Genomic DNA, 24,365 nt, shown 5'->3' on the forward strand with positions numbered 1-24,365 from the left:
AATAGAATACATATTCTTTTCAAGTGCATATAGAACATTTACCAAAATAGATAATATGCTGGACCACAGACCAAGTCTAAACAAATTTCCAAGGACTGAAAGATAAGGTAATTCTCTGGTCATGGAAAAATTAAACGAGAAATTAAAAAAAACAAACAACTAAGAAATTCCCAAATGTTTGGCAATCAAAAAAACAAGACTTCTAAATAAACTATGGGTCAAAGAACTAGTCACAATGGAAATCAGAAAATATTTTCCATAAAATGAAAATGAAATTTGACATAACAAAATTGGTAGAATGCTGCTAACGCAGTACTTCCACAAAATGCATCGCCTTTTGCATACACATAAATGCATATACTGAAAAAAAAAAAACACTGAAAGTAAATTATCTAGACTTACAACTCAAGAAGCTAGAAAGAAAACCACAAATTAAATGCAAAATATGTAGTAGAAAGGAAATAAAAATAAGAGTAGATACCAATGAAATGGAAAGCAGACATTCAATAGAGGTTATCAAGGAGCCAAAAATTGGTTCTCTGAAAAGATTAGTATACATAACAAAAAGACAAAAAATAAATGCTATTGAAGATGTGGAGAAAGTAGAACTCTACACTGTTGATGGGAATGTGAATTAGTACAACCATTGTGGAAAATAGAATGGAGGCTCCTGAAAAAACTAAAAACAGAACTACCATATGATCCAGCAATTCCACTACTGGGTGTATATCCAAAGGAAAAAAATCCATATGTTGAAAAGATTCAGAACTCCCATGTTCACTGCTACACTATTCACAATAGCCAAGATGTGGAATCAACCTACGTTTCCATGAGCAGATGAATGGATAAAGAAAATGTGATATATATACACAATGAAATACCATTTAGTGATTAAAAAAGAGTAAAATTCTGTCATTTGCAGCAACGTGGATGAGCCTGGAGGACATTATCTTAAGTTAAAGAAGCCAGGCAAAGAAAGATGAATATGGCATGTTTTTACTCATATGTGGAAGCTAAAAAAGTTGATCTCATAAAAGTAGAAAGTAGAAGAGTTGTTGAAGAGTAGCCAGGGGTTGGCTAATGGATGCAAAATCAGAGCTAGAAAGTAGGAGTAAGTTTGAGTGTTATATAGCACCACAGGGTGACTATCATAAACAACAATGTATTATACAACTTCAAACAGCTAGAAGAGAGGATTTTGAATGGTCTCATGACAAAGAAATGATAAAATGATAAATGTCTGAGGTGATAAATATGCTAATTATCCTGATTTGATCATTACACATTGTAAACACGTATCAAAATATCATATTATACCCCATATATAAGTACAATTATTTGTGAATTAAATATATAGCAAATATTTTAAAATAAAATGAAATAAATATAATAAACCTAGAGCAAAAGTAAAAGCACAAATTACCAATACGAGAAATAAGAAAGGAGACATCACTACAGATGCTGCCCATAAATTTGACAAATAAAATGGATAAATTCCTTGAAAAAATGTAACTTCTCAACATTAAACAAGGGAAAAAAATGTAATATCTGAATAGTCTTCTATATATTGAAAAAAAACTGGATCCCTAATCAAAATCTATCCACAAAGAAAACTCTAGACTCGGATGGCTTTGTTGGTGAATTCTTCCAAATACTTTAAAAATTCACTGGTAGTTCTTTCAAACATTATCAACGTTAGACTCTTTTAGACAATATAAAAAGAAGAAACATTTCCCAACTCATAAGACAAGCATAACTCTGATATCAAAATTTGAAGAGAACATTTCAAAATACAAAAATTTCAGACCAATATCTCCTATGAACATAGAAGCAAAAATACTGCACAGCCAAAAAACAGAAACAACCCAAATGCTCACCAACTAATGAATGTATAAAGTGTAGCACTTCCATATAAGAGAATGTTGTTTACCCATAAAAAAAGAATGAAGTACTGACTCATGCTACAACATGGATGAACCTTGAAAACATTATGCTAAGTGAAAGAAACAATGGCAACAAAAGGTCATAAATTGTATAATTCCATTTATATGTAATGTCTAGGTAGGCAAATTCATAAAAACAGGAAGTAGTAGTTGCCAAAAACTGATAGAAAGGAGAATAGAAACTGACTGCTAATAGCTTTGGGATTTATGGAGAGACAAAAATGTTTAGTTGTATGACTTTGTGAATATACTGGAAACCAATAAGTTGTATAAAAGGGTGAATTTATGGTATGTGTATTACCCCTTTTATTTTTAAAAAAAGAGAGAGCCATTTACCTACAAATAATTTTGTCTAACAACATGTGGAAAGAATAAATACATAATCAACATAATTCAATATAATAACAGAACAAAAGAAACAAAACATATGATCACTTCAATAGAAACAGAAAAAGTATTTTTAAAACTCAACAACCACTAGTGATGAAACTCCTTGGTGAACCAGGAACAGATTTTACTTAATCTAATACAGATTATCTATAAAAAACCTACTTTTAACAGTGTATTCAACTATACTGAATGTTGAAAAATTAAGTATTTCCACTTAAGCACAGGAGGAAAATGCAAGGATTTGTACTATCACCACTTCTGTTAACACAATATTGAAGGTCAGTAAGTGATGCAAATGAAATAAAAGTCATAATGGTTAAAAATTAAAAGTAAAGCATTTTTTATTTGTAGATAATTATATTTATAGAAAATACAAAATAATCCACAAATAAAGAATTAACAAGGGAATTATCAAGGTCACTGGATACAAGACCAACTTTTAAAAATCAATCTATGAAGCACCTTATGTAAACTGAAGCTTTTCCATAGAAGCCAGACTCATTCTGTGTAATTAATGTAATGATACTCCTATCATGTTCAAGCATCAATGAATAAATTAGGGAGGAATAGTTATCTCATTACTAAGTAGAAAACTTTTATTTACTTAACCTAGCCAACTAATTAGTAATAAGAAAGAGATTTTAACAGTTCAACTTGATTTAGGGGAGAGATGAAAACAAATTTCTTATATATAGCTTCAGTCTCTTGATCTTATTTGGAAGTCTTCACATGGGGGGAGGACTATAAATAAAGCTACCTTGGCAATGGGCAGAGCAGCAGAAGGAAAAAGAAAAAAGGGTAGGGGAATATGGAAGGGAGCATAAGTGAGGGGAAGAGAACTCTCTGAAAAGCTGTGGCTATAGACCCTGCCTCATATTTGTACTCTTAAGTAAACATAGCCTAGGTAGGCCAGGGAAACTCAAGCCTTGAAGCAATTGTAAAACTGTAACACTTTCTAATGATATCATGAATACAATCTATTCATCCCAGGCCTCAGAGAACAACAAGAGGAATGAGAGCAAGCAAATCACTAAGAACACAGAGATACAAGGCACTCTGAGTGAGAACAGCAGAACTAGGCAACAGAAAGACACCTATATAGACTTCAGATGGTGGGATTTTCGGAAAGATTGCAACAAGAACATGTGTATCAAATTTAAAGAAATAAAAGACTATCATTAAAATATCTGCAGGGAATGGGGAACAACCAAGCACATTTGAAAAAAAATCAAACTAGACATGAAAAATAACTGACACTACAGACTCCATAGGTGGATTTAAGTGTACAGGACACAGCTGAATAGAAAATTTAAGATCTAGAAAACAGATCAGAAAAAAAATCTGGAATTCTTCACAGAAACATAAAAAGGCTAAAAATATGTCCCTGAGACCTTTTCAAATCTGAAACTTCCTCCTTCCCCCATCCCAAAAGAGACAGCTCTTACTCTATCCAAGTATGCACTTCCTCTCATACACCAGATCCCATTTCATTCACCATCCTTGAGATTTTGCTCAACCATACATCCCTCTCTTTGTTTACCCTTTATGCTTTTTTTCTGTGGTTTCTAACCTTAGAGGCCTACTGTCATTCTCCAATTCAAAAGGGGAAAAAAGTTTAAGTAATCCTCTATCCCTCTTCATCACTAAATTTCTTGAAGAAAAAAATGGTCCTGGCCTGGGCATCATAGCAAGACCCCATCTCTATTAAAAAAAAAAAAAATAGCCAGGCACGGTGGCATGTGCCTGTAGTCCCAGCTACTCAGATGGCTGAGGTGGGAAGATCGCTTTGGTCCAAGAGTTAGAGGCTGCACTGAGCTATGGTCATGCCACTGCACCCCAGCCTGGATGACAAAGTGAGACCCTGTCTCAAAAAAAAACAAAAACAAAAACAAAAACAAAAACAAAAAAAAACAACTTCATTGTATTGAACTTTTTTAACACCTTACTATCAAACTCATGCAAGTCTATGAGACTTCTCAATACCACAGACTTTCTAGTAGCCAATTCAACTGCCCATCTTCAGTCTTTATCCTTCACATTCTCCTACATACGATAACTACCAAACAGTGCCTACTTCTTTACATCCCTGCCCCCTGTCCCGCCAGCTTCTAGAACCTCTACTTTAGTGTTCCTTCTACCTCTGATGGTGGTTCCTTCTCAGTCTTCTTTACTGGCTCCTTTTTCTTCCTCTTCCTGTCCCTTAAGTCTTTACTACATATATCACTTCTAATGTGAGCTATCTGCTCATGTTCTATATTCACTTCTATACTGGTTAGTTACAAACCTTGTTCAATAAGCTATAACAACCCTAAACAATAATAGCTATTGGAGTTACTGAACATCATTAGACTGCTGGTCTAGAGCCAGTTAAGTTCTCTATCAAGGTACATCTACCATAAAAATCTAGAACCTTTCCAGCTACTTCAAAATCCCTCCCCTACCCATCAACTCAGAGCAGAGAATCTAACCATCTATTTAACCAATAAAATAGAGACACCATTACAAATGTACTCCCTTTGCTTTTCTTCCACCCATCTTGAAATGATCTCTAACCCAGGGCCTTACTCTATTAATTATTCCCATTCTCTCTCTCTTTTTTACTATCCTTGCCCTTTTCCTTCAGCCTGCTATGTCAAGATAGGTTAAGAGTACAGAATTTAGAAACAAATGACTTGGGTTCAAATACAAGCTCTGTCATTTACCAGCACTGTGATCTTGGCGTTACTTTAACCTCTCTGTGCCTCAGTTCTCTCATCCATACAATAGGGTGAAAACAGTACCTCTCCCACTGGATGACGTCACACTTAGAATTATGCCTGGTATTTAGTAAGTGCTAAACACATTTTTATTATTATTCCCATGCCAAATTCAAATGTCTACCTTGGTTTGGGTTTCCCCAGAAGCAGACTTCAATTCAAGAATTCAAGTGCAGTAGTTATTTTGAGAGGTGATCCCAGGAAAAACACCAGTAGGTAAAACAAAAGTAAAACAGGGAAAAGAAGGAAGTCAAGAAAGGACATATTATGAAGCCAGTTACCCTGATGGGGAACTAGGGCCTGAACCAGTGGAGAACTCTGGTAGATGGCAGAAAACATGGCTCAGTTATCCTAAATGCAGGTGAGACAAAGGTATTTATCTATCAACTCCCCATCCATCACTGGTGGAAAGTTTTTCTGAAGGCATTAACTCTCTGGCGCGTGTGAGTTGCTCTGCACACAGGCCAAGTGTGTTTCTTTTCAGGCAGATAGTCATAGATGTTTGCAGAAGACAGTATGCAAATGGATGCCAAAGGGATATGGCTAGGACACTAAGAACATCTCCTACAGGTTATCTAATCCAAAAGATTAATTATTTGTCTCCTTCCTTAAGCTACTGCCTTCCTTCTTTCCCTTTAAACATTATTAAACACTATTTCTAAATACTCCCATGTCCAGCCTCACTTTCCCACTGAAATGTGACTTCTCCCTGCCTCCTGAAAAAAGGAGGTGAAGTGAGTGGGTGTTGGCTCATTATAATTTCTTATTGCCAACCTCAAGAACCTATCTCAGACTTCGGTTTCACTGGCCTAAAGGAAAAGAGGCAGTTTGTGAGTGACAGTATGTTCACGAGGAGACTTTGAATATACTGAACATAATGTATCTGAACAGGACTGAGAGAATCCTAGCAGTAGACTTTTCAAAATACAGGCTAGAGCTTAAGAAAAGAGGTTTTATCTAAAAACCACAGACCAGGAAGTCAAATGCATATCTGAAATCATAAGCCTGAGACAACCAAAGAAGAAAATTCAGAGAGAAGAATCCCAAGAATGGACTCTTGAGAAACTAGCTCTTCCTCCCTTTCTATCTAGATGAAAGTCATTATTATATTTGCACTTGAGATCTAGTCACCTGCTAAATATATCATTAAATCCACTTTATTCCATCTATTCCCATTATCTTTTCTCAGCATTTATTTTCACTGGTTAGAGTTACTGCAACTGCCTCTTTAAAGGTAGCCCTGCTTTGCAGATCTGCTCCTTTTCATTCATCCTCTATAACACTACTAGAGATTATCTTTATAAATTGAAAGTTTAACTCTACCATTACATTGCTTAAAAATCTATGATTGGCTGGGCGCAGTGGCTCACGCCTGTAATCTCAGTACTGTGGGAGGTCGAGGCGGGCAAATCACGACGTCAAGAGATGAAGACCATCCTGGCCAAGATGGTGAAATCCCATCTCTACTAAAAATACAAAAATTAGCTGGGCGTGGTGGTGGGTGCCTGTAGTCCCAGCTATGCAGAAGGCCGAGGCAGAAGAATCTCTTGAACTCAGGAGGCGGAGGTTGCAGTAAGCCAAGATCGCCCCACTGCACTCCAGCCTGGCAACGGAGTGAGACTCCGTCTCAAAAAAACAAACAAAAAAAAGAAAACAAACAAAAAATACCCTATGATTGTTCCATACTATTTTCAAATAAAGCAATACAGGGAACATAATAACCTAGTCCTAACATATCTTTCCAGCCATATCTCCTACCTCCTCATTTTTATGCACCCCGCTACCTACATTGTAGTTATTTCCAACATTTCTGTTTTGCGCTTCTTTGATTCCCTGAATTCACAATGTAGCTCCAGCAACGATTACCACCTACTCAGGGGTCAGCAAACTATAGTCTACATGCCAAAAACAGCTTCCTGTCTATCTTTGTAAATAAAGTTATATTGGAACACAGCCATGCTTATCCATTTATATATATTGTCTGTGGTTGCTTTCAAACTAAAGAACAGAGCTGCATAGTTGCAACAGAGACTCTATGGCCCATAAAGTCTAAGTTATTTACTATCTGGTCATATAAATATGTCACATATATGATTATAGACACATATGATATCAAATAGTATCATATGTATATAATTGGATTCCCAGAAGGAAATAAGAAATTGAGTCTGAAATAATATTTGAGGAAATAAAGGCCAAAATTTGCAAGTTAAATAAAAATTGACATCACACAGATCTAACAAACTGAAAGGATACCAAGCAGGATACACACACACAGAGACACAGACGTGTGTGCGTGCGCATGCACACACACACACACACACACACACCATATTTAGGTACAATACAGTCAAGCTGCTAAAAATCAATAAAAGGGAAAATCTTTTTTAAAAGCCAGATAAGAGAGTTCTGGTTCCAGTACATTGGCATAAACCCCAAAACAGCCTATTTTCCCCACTGTTTACAACTACTTTGGGCAAAATTTTTAAAAAGACAAAAAAAGTACTTCAGGACTCTGAAAAACAAATAAAAGCAAATTCTGGAGGGGAGTCAAAACTTGGAAAAGTGATTCACAGAAGAGTAAATTTCCCAGTTTGGTTGTTTTTCTCCTTTCACTAACAGCTTTGCCTGAAGGCCAGGAAGAGATCACTGCATTACAGGGCTACAACCCAAAAGTTAAAATTCCAAGTTAAAACTCTTTCTGGCCAGAGGAACTGAGAAAAGAAACTGATATGATGGAAAATGGGTAAGAAGTCCTGAAAAAGAGTAAGACACGAAAGGGATCCCCTAAACAACAAAAAACACAACATCCTCCAGAGAATTATAATAAACCCTAGAGTTTACAAAACATAACATTAACCATGTCCAAGATACAATCCCAAATTCTCACAATGCAAAACACAAGAAAAATGTGAACAACTTCAAGGGAAGAGACAATCAAAAGATGCCAACCCTAAGACGATGCACATGTTGTAATTATCCAACAATGACTGGAAGGCAACCACTATAAATATGCTACATTGAGGAAAGACAAGGACAACTGAATGGAATGGAAAGAGGTTCTCAGCAGGGAAAGAGAAGTTTTTTTTTGTTGTTGTTTTGTTTTGTTTTTTTTTTTAAAGAACCAAATGTAAATGTTAAAAGTGAAATAAACAATACATAAAAAGTTCACTGGTTGGACTCAATAAGAAAATGGAGATGGGAGAAAAGAGTCTGTGAACCTGAACGTGTATCAATAAAAATAACCTCATCTGAAAAACAGAGAAAAAAAATTGATAGGAGACTGAACAGTTAGAGGCCTGTGAAACAATCTCAAAAGTTTTATCATAATTGCCACTAGAATTTTGTAAGGTCAGAAGAAAGACACAATGGTAGAAAACATTCTAAACTTAGTGAAAGCCAAAAATTTACCGATTTGAGAAGCTCAGTACTCTTCAAAGAGGATAAACTTAAAGAAAATGACTAGATACACATCATATTAAGCTGCTGAAAACCAAAAACAAAGAAAAAATTTTTGAAAGCAGCTAGAAAAAAATTACACACCACATAGAGGGGAATAAGGTTTACATTACAAAGATTTTTCACCAGAAATCAGAGAAGTGAAAAGACAGCTAAATGGCATCATTAAGGTGCTCAAGGAAGCAAGCATCTACTCGGAATTATATATCCACCTAAAATATCCTTTAGGAATGAAAGTAAAATAAATACATTCTCAAAGAAAAACAAAGAGAATGTATCCCCAGCAGACTGATCTGCTAGAAAAGCTAAGGTCAACATTAGGCTGAAAGGAAATGCTGCATCTTCAGGAATGAAGAAAGAGCAATAGAAACAATAAATATATAGGAAAACACAAAATACTAGATTTTTCCTCTAAGTTCTATAAAGTACACATGACTGTCGACAACAAAAACTATAACATTGTTTGGTGATGTTTGCCAAGTATAGTATGCATGACAACTATAACATAAAGGTCTCTGGGGGAGGGGAGAATAAAAGGATCTGTATGGTTGCAAGGTTTCTGTGTTTTAAGTGAATTAGTATAATAATAACCCTAAGTAGCCTGTAAAAAGTTAGGTATGCATACTGTAATCCCTAGGGCATAAAAAAAGTAAATACAAAGAGATATCGCTGAAAAGACCAATAGAGCAACTAAAATGAAATACTCCCAATAATCCCAAAAAATAATCCCAAAGAAGCAGAAAAGGAGGAAGAAAGGAACAAAAAAAGAGAAACAGAAGACAATAAAGTGGCAGACCTATCACTGTTGATATGGTAAATATGTCAATAATTAATCATATTAAATATTAATAATCTAAACACTCCAATTGAAAGGCAAAGATTGATAGTGGATTTCTTTTTTTAAGGGCAAGGTTCTATACTAGTTGCCTAAGAGGAGAAACTTTAAATATAAAAACATAAACATCCAAACAACACTTATCATCCAACTTTAACTGACATTTATAGAACTTCATGTCCAAAGATGACCAAACACATTCTTTTCAAGTGTGTATAATACAATCACCAAGACAGAACATATCCTGGGCAATAAAACAAATCTCAATAAATGATAAAGATCAAAATCATACAAGGTTTATATTAGAAAGTAATAACAATAATATATTAATATGTAAGAAAACACCATATCTGAAAGTTATAATAATTTTAAACAATAAATTGGAAAATAATTTGAACTAAATGACAAATATATAGCAGTCAAAATTTGTGGGATGTAACTAAAGCACAGCCCAGATAAAAATTCATAGCTTTAAATACTTATATAGGAAGAAAAATTTAAAATCAATGGCCTAGGATTCCACCTTAAGAAATTAGAACAGCAAAGTAAACTTAAAGAAAGTAGAAAGAAATAAATTACAATGATGATGGAAAAGCCAATGAAATAGAAAACAGATCAATAATAGAGAAAATTAAGAAAGCCAAAAGTTGGTTCTTTGGACCACATACAAAGAAATGAATCTAGAAACAAACCTTACATCCTTCACAAAAATTAACTCAAAATGGAAAACGGACTTTATATGTAAAATGCAAAACTATAAAACTCTTAGAAAATAACACAGGAGAAAACCTAGATAACTTTTTAGCTACAACACCAAGGTACAATCCATTAAAGAAATAATTAATAAGCTGAATACTAAAATTAAAAACCTCTGCTCTGCAAAAGACAATGCCAAGAGAATGAGAAGACAAGGCACAGATTGGAAGAAAATATTTGCAAAAGACACATCTGATAAAGGACTGTTATCCAAAATACCAAGAACTTTTTTCCCCGTCTCCTCAGTTACACCCTCACAGAATACCAAGAACTCTCAAAACTCTAACAATAAGAAAACAAACAACTCAATTAAAGATGGGGCAAAGACCTTAACAGACACCTCACCGAACAAGATATATAGATGGCAAATAAGCGTTATGAAAAGATGTTCTACATCATATGTCATCAGAGAAATGAAAAAAAAAAACAACGAGATTCTACTACACACCTATCAGAATGGCCAAAATCCAGAACATAGACAACATCAAATGTTGGCGAGGCTTTAATGCAACAGGAACTCTCATTTATTGCTGGTGGAAATGAAAAATGAAACAGCCACTTTGTAAGACAGTTTGGTGATTTCCTACAAAAACTAAACCTACTCTTAGCACGTGATCCCACAATCACTGTTTTTGGTATTAACCCAAAGGAGCTGAAAACATGTCCGCTAGATTTAACCATTCCCCAATGTATATGTACTTCAAAATATCATGCTGTACATTATAAAAACATACAATGTCATTTGTCAATTTCTAAAAAAGAAAATGTATGTCCACACAAAAACCTGCACACAGATGTTTAGAGCAGCTTTATCCATAATTGCCAAAACTTGGAAGCGACCCAATTGTCCTCCAAATTCACCAAATTGTAGGTGAACAGACAAATTCTGGTACATCTACATGGTGGATTATTCAGTGGTAAGAAATGAGCTATCAAGTCTCACACACAAAAAAAGAATGAACCTAAATGCACATTACTAAGTGAAGAAAACCAATCTGAAAAGGCCACATACTGTATGATTTCAACTATATGACATTCTGGAAAAGGCAAAACTATGGAGACAGTAAGTGATTACCTGGGGTTGAGTGGCAGAGAAACAGGAATAGGTGGAGCACAGATGATATTGAGGGCAGTGAAAATATTCTGTATGATACTACAGTGATAAATACATGTCATTATACATTTTTCTGAACCAAAAAATGTATAACCCCAAGAGTGAACCCTAATGTAAACTCTGGACTTGAGAGTGATTATGATGTGTCAGTGGAGGTTAAACAATGGCCACAAAAATGCCACTCTGGTGGGGGATGTTGATATGGATGAGGCTAGGCGTGAGTGGGGGAAAGGGATAGATGGAAAATCTCTGTACCCTCTTCTCAATTTTGCTATGAACTTAAAACTGCTCTTAAAAAATATTTTTTTAAAAAAAGGAGGGAGTTATTATCAGAGATCCCATAGACCTTAAAGGATAATGAAAGAATGCTATGGATAACTTCATGCTAAAAACTTCAACAACTTAGAAGTATGAAATGAATGAACTTCTCCAAAAAAATACAAGTTACCAAAATTGACATGAATAATAACAGAAAATCTGAATAACGCTCTAACTATTAAAGAACATGAATTTGTCAAATGCTTCCCCAAAATAAAATTCCAGGACCAGATGGTGCCACTGGTGAATTCTGTCAAACATTCAAGAAGAAATAACAACAATCTTACGCAAACATTTTAAAAATTGGGTAGGACTGGGTAGGGTAGGATTACTATGTAACTCACTTTATGAGACGAGGATAACTAATTCTAAAGCCTGACAGGATTAGCAAGAAAAGAAAAGAAAAAAAACCGATTACAGACCAATATCCCTCATGAATATAAACCTGAAAATTCTTAGCATAATACCAGCAAATCAAATTCAGCAATACATTCCAAATATGATGGTTTTATCCCAGGAATGCAAAGTTAATTTAACATTCAAAAATTAATTAATGTAATTCAATTTTCCTTTTGTTCTCTTACTATATGATCATTTTAACAGGTAGAGGAAAAGCATTTGACAAAACTCAATACACATTTATAATTAAAAACTATCAGCAAGCCGGGTGCAATGGCTCACGCCTGTAATCCCAGCACTTTCAGAGTCTGAGGCAGGTGGATCACCTGAGGTCAGCAGTTCAAGACCAGAGTGGCCAACGTGGTGAAATCTCGTCTCTACTAAAAATAGAAAAATTAGTCAGGCATAGTGGCGTGTGCCTGTAATCCCAGCTACTCAGGAAGCTGAGGCAGGAGACTTGCTGGATCCTGGGAGGCAGAGGCTTCAGTGAGCCGAGATTATGCCACTGCACTCCAGCCTGGGCAACAGAGCAAGGCTCTGTCTCAAAAAAAAAAAAAAAAATTAAAATATAAAAAATAAAAACTATCAGCAAAGTAGGAATACTAGGGAATATCTTCAAATTGATAGAGGCCATTGAAACACCTACAGCTAATATCATACTTAATGATTTAAAAAACTGTAAGATTAATTTGTAGTTGTTTTTCTCTCAGATTAAAAACAAGGAAGAATTAAGTAATTGGAATAAAGTAGGGGCTGAGGGGTAGGGGAATCTAGAGATCAGAAAGAAAGACAATATGATTATTTACACAGAACATCCCAGGGAATTTACAAAACTATTAAAATTAATAAATGAGCTTAACAAGATCAGAGATACAAGGTTAACATTCAAAAGCAACTGTATTGTTATATATTCATATCAAACAACTGAAAAATAGGAAAAACTAAACTAGTTAGGACAGTAGCACTAAAAACCATAAAATGCCCCGATCAACCAGTTCATTCAGGCTGCCCCCAAGAATGATCCATCACCTAGGGCCATCACCTATTGCCAAAGGCAATGCCCATATTGGAACTAGGGAAGAGTCTGTAGCCAACCAATGTTCCCAGCAGTTGTGGGGGAATTTTGAGCACATCAGTGCTGGGCAGGGGCTCTGGGTTCCACAATACAGGATTCACTATATTTCGCCTATTATACAATTAGGATTCACTTGCTTCAAATAAGGCATGGAAAAAGTTCCTCCAGAATTCTGGTGAGTGTCATTTCCTGGAGAAACTTTCCAGAGGAAGGAAAGTGGGTCAAACCACAGCCCCAGCCACTACAGACGGTAAAATTGATATCAACAACTCTTCTCTACTAGCCATTCTAGATTCCTTTAATCTATGGCTAGTATTTCTGTTGGTCCAGGTGGCTGACTTCATGGGGTGGTCACTGGGCCTTTCTCATGTCCATTTACCACAAACACTGGACAAGGAAGTACCAAGAGACACCTTATAGATCACCTGTGTGCCAAACCTCCATGCTCCACTGTGGAACACAGCCCTACCTCCTCCACATGAACAAGGACATTAACCCTGTCCAAATGGTGACTTCTTTTTTTTTTGTTTTGAGATGGAGTCTTGCTCTATTGCCCAGGCTGGAGTGCAGTGGCGCAATCTCGGCTCACTGCAACCTCCACATCCCAGGTTCAAGCAGTTCTCCTGACTCAGCCTCCCAATTAGCTGGGATTACAAGCACGCGCCACCACACGCTAGGATTACAAGCACACGCCAACATGCCCAGTTAATTGTTTTGTATTTGTAGTACAAACAGGGTCTCACCATGTTGGCTGGGCTGGTTTCGAACTCCTGACTTCACGTGATCCACTCACCTCGGCCTCCCAAAGTGCTGGGATTACAGGCGTGAGCCATCATGCCCAGCCTGGTGACTTCTTTATTTAGAAAAGGAGCCCCAAATCCTAGTGGCAGCTGTACTTTAAAGTATAACAGGATTCTCATAGCGCCCTCTGTTGGAAATGTTTCTCTTCTGAGAACCAGGATCTTTTAACCCCTTGCCATCAGAGCTATGGAGATGGGAAGCAGAAACTGCCCAGGTGATTCACAGAGTGATGCTATGCGGAGCCACTCCTAATTTCATGTGATCTTCCTACTGGGAACACTGGAGAATGGGCGCCTCACCCTTGCAGGGTATCATGCCCAAGCTGCAGGATCTCATCTTCAGTTGTGCCATCAAAGGACTGTTTTACTGCTCTATCAAGTCATCAGCTTCTGGACGGTGTGGTGCAAGATGGGACAAATGATTCTCCTATTCTATAAAAGTGGGTCCCGGCCGGGCGCGGTGGCTCACGCCTGTAATCCCAGCACTTTGGGAGGCTGAGGTGGCCAGATCACGAGGTCAGGAGTTCGAGACCATCCTGGTCCACATGGTGAAACCCCGTCTCTACTAAAAACACAAAAATTAGCTGGGCGTGGTGATTTGCACCTGTAGTCCCAGCAACTCAGGAGGCTGAGGTAGGAGAACTGCTTGAACCCGGGAGGCGGAGGTTGCAGTCAGCTGAGATCACGCCATTGCACTCCAGCTTGGGCAACAGAGCAAGACTCCGTCTCAAAACATAACATAACATAACATAACATAACATAACATAACAGTGGGTCCCTTATTCTGAAATGATCCCTGTAGTAGAGGATCAAACATCCTGCAAGCCCTCAAACAGTAGTCCTGGGTGAGACCCTGCTGGAAAGACAAATTCAGACCCAGAATATGTCTCAAATCCAATCAAAATGAATCATGGTCCTTTCTACTGTATAAGGACTGGTTGGCCTGCTTGAAGGATGATTGATCTCTGCTGCTGTCAGGCTGGATATTCAGCAGCAGCAGTTGCTAGATCAGCACTGGTGAATGAAAACCCTTTTATTGGGCCCATGCACAGCCATCATCGGTAATTTTTCCATGCACTCATAGGCCAAAAGAAATACCAAACAGTAGTGTTTATTAAGTAGTTAGATCCAAATAATAAGAATTCATGTCCTAACAAATGAGTAGACATTTGAAAAAATAACACATAAATTGGAAGAAAAATATTTTTATTTCCTTCTTAAAAACTACAAATACTGGGCCAGGCGCAGTGGCTCACGCCTGTAATCCCAGCACTTTGGGAGAACGAGGCAGGCGGATCACGAGGTGAGGAGTTCGAGACCAGCCTGACCAATATGGTGAAACCCCACCTCTAGTAAAAATACAAAAATCAGCCGAGTGTGGTGGGACACGCCTGTAATCCCAACTACTCAGGAGGCTGAGGCAGAAGAATCACTTGAACCTGGCAGGTGGAGGTTGCAGTGAGCCGAGATCGCACCACTGCACTCTGGCCTGGGTGACAGAGCGAGACTCTGCCTCAAAACAAACAAACAAACAAAAACTTCAATTACTTGATAATATGACATGTGTGCCTGTTAGACACAGAACAACTTCTCAAACTTGGAATCAGACTGAACACGCCACCCTCCTTTCCTGTTCCACACTGATTTTTGCACAGTGCTTGATCTGTATCACAACTAGTAAAAATCCAACCCTGCAAAAATATGACATCATCAAAAGAAATGTGGCATGAGCTAATGTCAAAACTGTGAACTACCTCAAGCTAGTAATTTGTGACAGATATTGCTGTGTTTCCTTTAAAATTCTGAAATATCCCATGGTATTCTTTTGTGTCTGTGGTGGTGCTTTGGGGTGCCTTGGTGCAGTTTGGGAACGTGTGTGTGTGTGTGTTTGTGTGTACAGTCCCTTCCTCCCTTCGCAGATCCAGCACCCCGAACTAGGTGTTCTTGTGACTTAACCCTAGTTGTTGGTTTGGTGATAGTCAGTAGGGGAGAGAGGAGGAGCTGGGGGTAAGAGGGACAGCACAGCCTGCAAGCAACCCCTCTAGCTAGTAGAAGAAGGCCACTTCTGCAGGCCCAGAGGGTTAAGAGGAATTTGGGGTTTCAGGATTTTCAAGTGCACTCAGATGCCCCATCCTAAGGGTCAGGATTCCTGCCCAACCAGAACACTGACCTTAGCATAGCTGAGAGAGAATTCTACCTACCTTGGTGCTCTGCTACCCTTAAAGTTAAGTTTTGGGTCAAAGCCTTAGATTTTTCCTCTTACTGTATATGTGTTTCTTTACATGATGCTAAATAAATTTCCTTTTACATTTTGCCCCCAATTATCTTCCACCTTGCATCATCTTTCTCCAATCTATCAATGTTATTTACCAAAAGCCATCTGATCGTCCTCATAATTAATAATTAATTTCTCTGAACTTCTCAAAAGCCTAGTGCACCCACCAGTGCATTCCCTTCGACAGGAATAGCATTCCAACTCACCACCAGTGAAAGTTTTAAGTTGCATAGCTACAGTGCATGCCAAGCGTTATCAGTATTAGTGCTCCATCTAGCACCAGAATCGATTCTCATTGCCAGCCAGCCAGCCAATAATCCAGCTTCAAAACCTCACTGTAAAGTCTACTTTCTGAGACCACTCCTGGCACCAACTGCTTTGGGTAGGAGGGTTCCCAGGAAACAGACTCTCAAATGCAGATGTGCACACCGGAAGTTTATTGTGGAGTACCCTCCGAACCAACAACTGTGGGGCAGTGAAAGACGTAAGACTGAACAGAGGAAGGAGTTGATCTGCAGTGCAGTCCCAGGAAGCCCTCAGCCAGACCCATGGGGGAGCTCTCTGGTGTTGGGATAGACTTCAAGGTTGGCTTGTCTTATAGCAAAAGCGCTAGGCATTTATATCCCTACACTGTATAGATATTAGATGTAAACTGCCCGTGAAGAGGAGGCATGACTCTGGCGGAGGCAACTCTTGGCTCAGGGCAATGCGTGGAGTGGGACTCAGCTGCAATCAGTTTTAGCTGCCAATATTGCCAAGGGCTAGGGGAACATGTGCCTGAAAGCGGGATCTGAAAGCCTAATCACAGCACCTGCCACACTACCACTGGACTATTACACCAATTTGGCTAATGAGGGAAGAGAATTAAGCATTTATGCTGCTGGATTAGGAGAAACTACATTTCACTGACAGTCAGTGAAGGCCAACTCTTCTTTGCAGAAGAGTACCAGCTAATAAACATAGAAGAAATAACAGAATTATTTTTTAATTCATCATTTTGCAACCCCTAATGAAATTATTGACTCAGACAAGGATTATCAAAGAATGCTAAAAGCATTAGGTAAAAGGCATTCACAATGTGCTCAAATTTTTACCCTGTGATTACTTGCTCTTTACAAATGGAAAAAGCATACATTTACAGAGATGAAATCTAGTAGGTACCGTCTTACCCAAATAATCAGATTTAACATATTAAATAGTGAGACAACCTCACCACCTCTGGATGGGATGCAACATGCAGTACCCAGTGCCATATACAATATTCTTGCTAAAAAAATTTCTAACGAACACCTAATAAACCCTTAAGGTCTAGCTTCCACTTACAGGAAATACAGATAGAAGACAGAAAGATGAACAATACCTGGGGGCCCTGTCCTTAAGGAGCTAGATTTATATGACATTCTAGAAAAGGTAAAATATTAGTGACAGAAAACTGATTTGCAGCGGTCAGTAACCAGGGGTAGGAGGGCCTGACAGAACTTTTTATTTGAAGTGATGGAAACAGTCTATACTTGACTGTGGTGATAGTTTCAGGACTCTTCAAATGAACATTTAAAGAGGATGAATTTTATTGTATATAAATTAAACCTCAATTAACCTAACCCCTCCTCAGAAAACCTAAATGTTTAATCTGGTTTTTGAGAAAAAAGTGAGACTATTCTGTTGATTTTTAAAACAAATATTTTAAAGGACAAAAGTATTTTTAGATTGACATTTTTATTTTCCTTTTAAGCCCAGAGGCAAGATTTTTCTCTTCTCTTGAGTTAGGAAACTAATTCATTTCACATTTCTACCTACCAGTATACCAATAGAGCAGTTTTTGCCTTAACATGTGTTTATACACTATACAGGATTCCACTGATATTAACAGCTACATGAAGAAAATTACTACCTATGCACAAATACAGATGTACACATACAGATTCAATCCCGCATTACTTCCTGACATATTCCTACAATAAATAACGTCTCTTCATAGCTTAAAACCATCAAGGGTGATCAGTGTCTACTGAATAAAATCTAATTCTTACCTTGGTCTTCAAGATGCCCCATCCTAGCCAAAGCCTCCATTTCCAGAATGAATTCCACTACTGTCCTTCATGACACCTGCATTCTAGCTCTAACAGAATTCCTACTGTTACCTACATACAAACTGTGCTTTCCTGTCTCTGCTGATGCTTTTAAGCCAGCCTAGAATGCCATGCCTTTGTCATAGTAGGTTATACTTTCTTGGTCATTTCATTTAACACTTCTATAAGTATCTGCCTTTGTATCTTGCACTTTCAGATAGACAGTAAACTCAAGTCTAGAATTTGTGTCTTATAAATTTTTATAGGGCCAATGGTTAGTGCTAAGTAATAATCCCTGAGCAAGCTGAGCATGGTGGCTCACACCCATAATCCCAGCACTTTGGGAGGGGGAGGTGGGAGGATCACTTAAGCTCAGGAGTTCAAGACCAGCCTGGACAACATGGTGAGACCCTGTGTCTACAAAAAATAAAAAACAAGCCAGGCATGGTGGTGCATGCCTGTAGTCCCAGCTACTGGAGGAGACTGAGGCAGGAAGATCACTTGAGCCCAAGAGGTTGAGGCTGCAGTGAGCTATGTTCACACCATTGCACTCCAGCCTGTCTCAAAATAAGTAAAATAAAATTATCCCTGAACTTTTGCTAAAATGACTACTTAACCTCTTACAACCAAAATCCCATGCATCTGAAGGATGGACTCAAATACCATTTCCAACAAGAAAGAGATAAAGCAGCTGAAAGAACTAAGGGGGTTAAGTTTAGATTCCCCATTTTGGTCACAATCCCCTCTATTGTTTTCACTAACATTGTTCTTCTACGACTTCAGGACCCAGATACTCTGACTCCTCTTTATCTTCCAGTCTATCAGTTCCCTCTTGGCATCACTTTCCTTTTTACCATATAGTCAAACACTGTCCCCAAAACCTTCCATTTCTTTTTTCTTTAACCCTAAATCAACTCAACTAGGTTTTCTCCATTTCTATTTTGTGTGGAAAAACATACAGTGCCATGCTGGTTGGAATTTTAAATGTGATTTTAATAATAACAACAGGTAACATTTCATGGGCACTTACCAGGTGCGGACATAATGTCCTTTTGATAACACTACAAAGTTACAAGTAAAGAAACAGACAAAGTCTAATTAACTTGCCCAATTTAACACAAGTAGAAAAAGGTAGACGTGAACTAAGGGAGTCTACCTCCAGTGCTCTAACATTTAGCCACTGTGCTATGGTGCCTCCCAAGTGCATGGTTATACCACCATTCACATTCAGAACAGATCAAACATTCCTTCATACATTTCCTGTCCAACCCCTTTCCCCAAGAGAATGTTCCGATTTTGATTGGCCTCATTCATCCAAAAATATATCTATTCAGTCACTGGATAAATGAAAGAGTTATTCCCACATTCTACACGGTCATTGAGACCAAAAATAAGAGTAAGACATGATTCTTGCCTTCTCTTCAAGTCCCCAAACCCCTCATTCTCAGCAAAAACAAACAAACAGACAAAAAACAGTAACTAATATTTCATAGCAGTCAACATGCCAAGCACATACATTGATTCATTTAATCTACAAAACAATTCATGTTAGTATTATGATCCCTATTCTACATATTTAAAAAACTGAGGCATAGAAGTTATGTAATATACTCAAATTTACACAGCTAGCAAATGACAAAACCAGGATGCAAAACCAGTCTAGCTTCTGTGCCCAAGCTCTTAACCACTTTGTTAGACTGTCATCAAAGTCACTGAGTCCATTAGGTTTGAAACTCTCAACTTCTCAACTGTACACCTAAAGCAAAGAGTAATTAATTCATTTGACATTGACTGATAACTCACTCATCATGTTTTTGTTTCTTGAACACAAGCCTGTTCCCATTTCAAGGCCTTTATAAATTCCCAGAACATTCTTCCTCTATATCTGCCTCCTCATCATGGCAATTCAATTTAAATGCCAACTCTCAAAGAGACATTTCCTGACCATGTTACCTAAAATAGCCCCACTACAAATTGCCCTATCACATGAAATAGGTTTTATTGCCTTCACAGTTACTTATTACTAAGTGAAATTATGAGTTGTCTATTTCTCCCATTGGAGTGGATTTTCCAAGACAGCCGAGACTTTGTCTATCTTGCTCACCGCTACATCTTCAGCATCTGCAATACTGCCTGGCACAGAGCAGGCACTTGATGTTTACAGAATTCATGCCAAAAAATGTGCTAGACATTGGGATTATCAAAACGAATAGGATATGATGCCTATCCTCAATAAACTCCCAGTCTTTATATTTACAAGTACTCACCTCCACCCCTTCTATATTAACTGCTCCTTTTTTCAATGGCTAACCTCTCCACCTGTCACCTTAACTCTACCCCTGAGATCCCTTTGACCTCTTCCTGTCCCTGAGATCCCTTTGACCTTTTCCTATCAATTATCCCCTCTCTCACTTCTTCACTCTGTCTCTCCATTTAGCCTCCCATATTTGCATATCCCACCCAACCTCCTATACTTGAATATCCTTCCCTCAACTTTGAAATCCCCTTGAGTTACCAAAAACACATTCCATTCACTCCTCACCACATCCCTCTATTCTGACCACTTCCTCAAAAGTTATCAATGACCTGAAAACGGTTCTCACTTTCTTCAACATTTACCACTTCTGAGAATTTTCAATCCACTCTCCTAGAGCCACAGAGGCTCCTGTTTCATGATTTTCTTCTTAATTTTGATTCCGTTTCCTTCACTGTCTCCTTTCTCTCACACCTTTAAACCTGATACTCACTAGAGCTTCATTCTGTATTATTGCTCCATTCAGTCTCTCTAAAAGATATCATCTTCTCCTTTAACTTGTGTCCCTATACAAATAATTCTATCACTCATTCAGAGCCGAAACCCCAAGTCTACTTTCCCCAACATCTTTAATAAGAAATGTGATTTAATTCTTAATCAAATCATCAATAGAGTAGTTGCAGGCTACTTTTTGTAATAAAATAATGTGAACTTAAATAAACAATAATGTTGTGTTGAACAAGCATTAGCAGGCAATATCATAACATAATGCTGATTTCCATGAGTAGTTCTTGAAATACTTGAACTAATTCTTCATTACTTTTCATTGACAGCTTGTACAAAAATGGACCAAGGGCTAAAAAATCATTCACAAATGTTATATGATTAATCTATGTTAATTTTGTCTAAAACCGTTAATATAGTTCTAGATACACAGAAATCATATTACACTAGTAGTAGAAAGTCAAAACAGGAATATACCAGTCAAAAATTATTGCATAAGTCTGGAAACCATACACAAAATAAATTTAAATTCTTTGAGAGGAGTTTGTAAAGATGTTCCTGCGGTGCCATAATTTAGAGATTTACAGATCAAAATTATACCTAATTATCAGGGCAAACTGTCTCACGTAGTTTTGTGCTATTTTCAAAAGCATTAGCAAGAAACAGACTTGTGCCATTCTGGCCTTCAGTTCAGATAGCAAAAAATAGTTACACACGTTTACATCCATATGGTAAAACTACTGCTGTGCCCAATCCTGTAAACAATCACAGACATGAGAAAACTGGTTAACCTAGAAAAAGTGTGAACAAAGCTCCAACTTTACAACTGTCTCCAACAGATAAGCCATGATACCTAGTGATAAACTACAAATACCTGACTTACAGCCTCGTCCCTTTCATAATGGGAGAAAAAGACATCTGACAATTGCCTAATAAATTGCACATTCAATAAATAACAGTAAACTCTTTAACTCATTTTGACAGTTTCCTACTATGTTTTCCCCATGTACTGCAAGAAGCTGTGGGAAAAAAAAGATGAAGCCAACTCCCAATTACCACTGTCAAAGCTGGTGAAACAAGTCAGTCACCATCCTTCAGGGTATGCGGCATGTAAGGGCATGGAAAAGAAAACAATAGGAGAGCCCTCAGCAAAAAAAAGCACCCACATTTTAAGAAAAAGAAAATGAAACCAACTGAACATCTACATCAAGGAAGCTGAAGGTGTAGCCAACCCAAGTAAAAGAGACAGATCTACGCGCTATTCAGATTTTCTAGCTAGTGGCAGTTGAACGCTGTACCAGCTGTCATATTCTGAAGTTCTGCAGTTTTCCCCTTTTCCCTACAAAACCCTCTCTACTCTAAAGCCTGTAAGTAACAGAGGAAATCGAACAGAGGATGAAGAGAAATGGCCGATGGGACATCAGATCACAAGAGTAACTGCCACCTCATTTCTAGAAGACCAAAAGGCCCGGTTATCAAAGTACAGCTCTAAAAATCTCTATCAGACACCTTTCGCATCTACACAGATCTCCATCTGCGTCCCTTATTCATAAATCTTTTTAAAGCAAACCTCACGCCTATCCCTCGGGCCTGCTTATCCAAAACTCAACCAATCTATACCATGACTCCTCTTGGTGAAAGGCAGATTGAAGGGAGGTGGAAAGGGCTGGAAGGAATGTCATGGGAGAGGCGGCACGTGCAAATAACATTGCGGCAGAGACACTGAAAACGCCACTTCCCTTGCCACTGTTGCAATTCTCTTCGTGTATCATCCTCTTACCCTCTCTACCCATGCCACCTCCTACCTCAACGATACACACACGTGTCACAGCCGACCAGCACCATCGCCTTTTCCAGCATCACAGGTTCTCCTACCACCCCTCACTATCCCCCCACATAGGCAGGCAGACACACACACACACACACACACACACACAGCAGAAACTGCAGCCACCGCACCCTCCTATCTCGATAAGTGCTCCTGCCAACAGACATCCAGAGCGGACTGAAAGCTCAATAAATGCGCAGGTACACACACGCAAGCACACACACACGCGGGTGCACGCGCGGCATGGGGCGCAAGGAAGGGCGGCATGGGGTGCAAGGAAGGGCACCCTGGGGACGCACCTGGAGGCTGGGTGTCCAGCGCTGCCGCCCCCCTGGTCCCTGTCATTGAGCGCAGCGGTATAAATCCTCCGGTAGCGGTCGGCCAGGGCCCGGCCTGACAGCAGCAGCTGGTAGTGACCCCGGGAGTCCGCGGCGGGTAGCCCCAGCCCCAGCCCCGCAGCAGCCACGGAGCCGTCGGGAACCGGCATGAACAGCGCCCCCGGCGCAGGGGAGGAAGAGAAGGTGGCGGCTGGGTAGAATCCGTCCCCGCCGAGCCCCGAGGAGGCGGCGGCGGGGGAGGCAGTCGCTGCGCACATCATCATCCTCGCCGCCGCCGCCGCCGCCGCCTCGTCCCCGCGGGCCGGGCGGGCAGACACGCGCGCGCACACACAGCCCTTTTCCAACGACGACGGCTCCGGCGGCGGCCTCTGGCTCCCGCAGCAGGGAGACTACAAAGACAGCGACCTCCTTCTCCTCCTCCTTCTTCTCCTCCTCCCCCCCGCGCCGCCCTCGCCGCTACTGGGGCCGCTCATCTAACCCCGCCACCCCGGGAGTGTGAGGAGGAGGCGGTGCCGCCACTGCCGCCGCCACCACCGCTACCACCGCTACCACCGCCGGGGCTACCCGCAATGGGAAGCTGCCGGCCTCACAGAGCATGCGCCACTCCTCGCACATGCTCAGTAACTGCCGCCCCTTTTCCTCCCCACCCCCTCTCCGCCACCACTCCCTCCGCCTCGGGGCTTTGGGTTTGGGGCTGTTGGGTTGTGCGGAATCTGAAGTAGTCCACTTCTCCGGGTTTTACTGGCAGCTTGAAGAAGAGTAAGGAAAGTGCTGGGGAGGCTGTCAGCTACTGACGTTCGACTTCAGGTTCCCTCCAGGTGGAAGAACGAGGACCAGAAAGCAAGGGGGAACGTGCGCATCGCCAGAGGAGGAGTGGCACGCTCTTCTGCTACCTCTTCTCCAAGGCTCTGCTGCCAACAGGAAGATTTACTGTGAATTGTGCTGGTTAATTCAGAGTTTAAGGCAGAGAAAACCATCCCAATTAGAAGTGCCTTTAGCGATCTTATTTTATATGGTTTTTGTCATTAGGATTTACGCTTGTTTAACACAGCTTTTACTTACAAAGACAGGTAGTAATCTAGCACATTCTTTTTTGTGTGTGAAAGTATTTTGTGTGTGAAAGTATAACAGATAGGCTAGTATTCACAAGCCAGAGTCATTCCCAAATTCTTGTTCTCAACGGAGCAATAATATTTTTAAAATTACTCTTTTTTATTGACTCCTCACTCACCTAAGAGTGCACTTTTATCTC

General features: G+C 39.2%; 2 protein-coding genes across 20 annotated transcripts in view; both read right to left on the minus strand.

Moving 5' to 3' along the window:
* Positions 1-23,587, minus strand: part of MYCBP2 (MYC binding protein 2) — a 282,485-nt gene extending 258,898 nt beyond the window's left edge. For all 19 annotated transcript variants that reach the window (XM_055096857.3, XM_055096853.3, XM_063595814.1 and 16 more), the window contains exon 1: positions 23,075-23,587. In XM_055096857.3, the coding sequence (XP_054952832.2) occupies positions 23,075-23,376 (302 nt within the window). In that variant the 5' untranslated portion in view covers positions 23,377-23,587. The remainder of the gene's footprint in view (positions 1-23,074) is intronic.
* On the minus strand, positions 23,503-23,586 carry LOC130540719 (uncharacterized). The gene has a single exon (XM_057299595.1). The coding sequence runs from the start codon at positions 23,584-23,586 to the stop codon at positions 23,503-23,505; it is 84 nt and encodes a 27-aa protein (XP_057155578.1).
* Positions 23,588-24,365: the final 778 nt, after the last annotated feature.

Source organism: Pan paniscus, chromosome 14 (assembly GCF_029289425.2).
Source record: "Pan paniscus chromosome 14, NHGRI_mPanPan1-v2.0_pri, whole genome shotgun sequence".
NCBI lineage: Eukaryota > Metazoa > Chordata > Mammalia > Primates > Hominidae > Pan > Pan paniscus.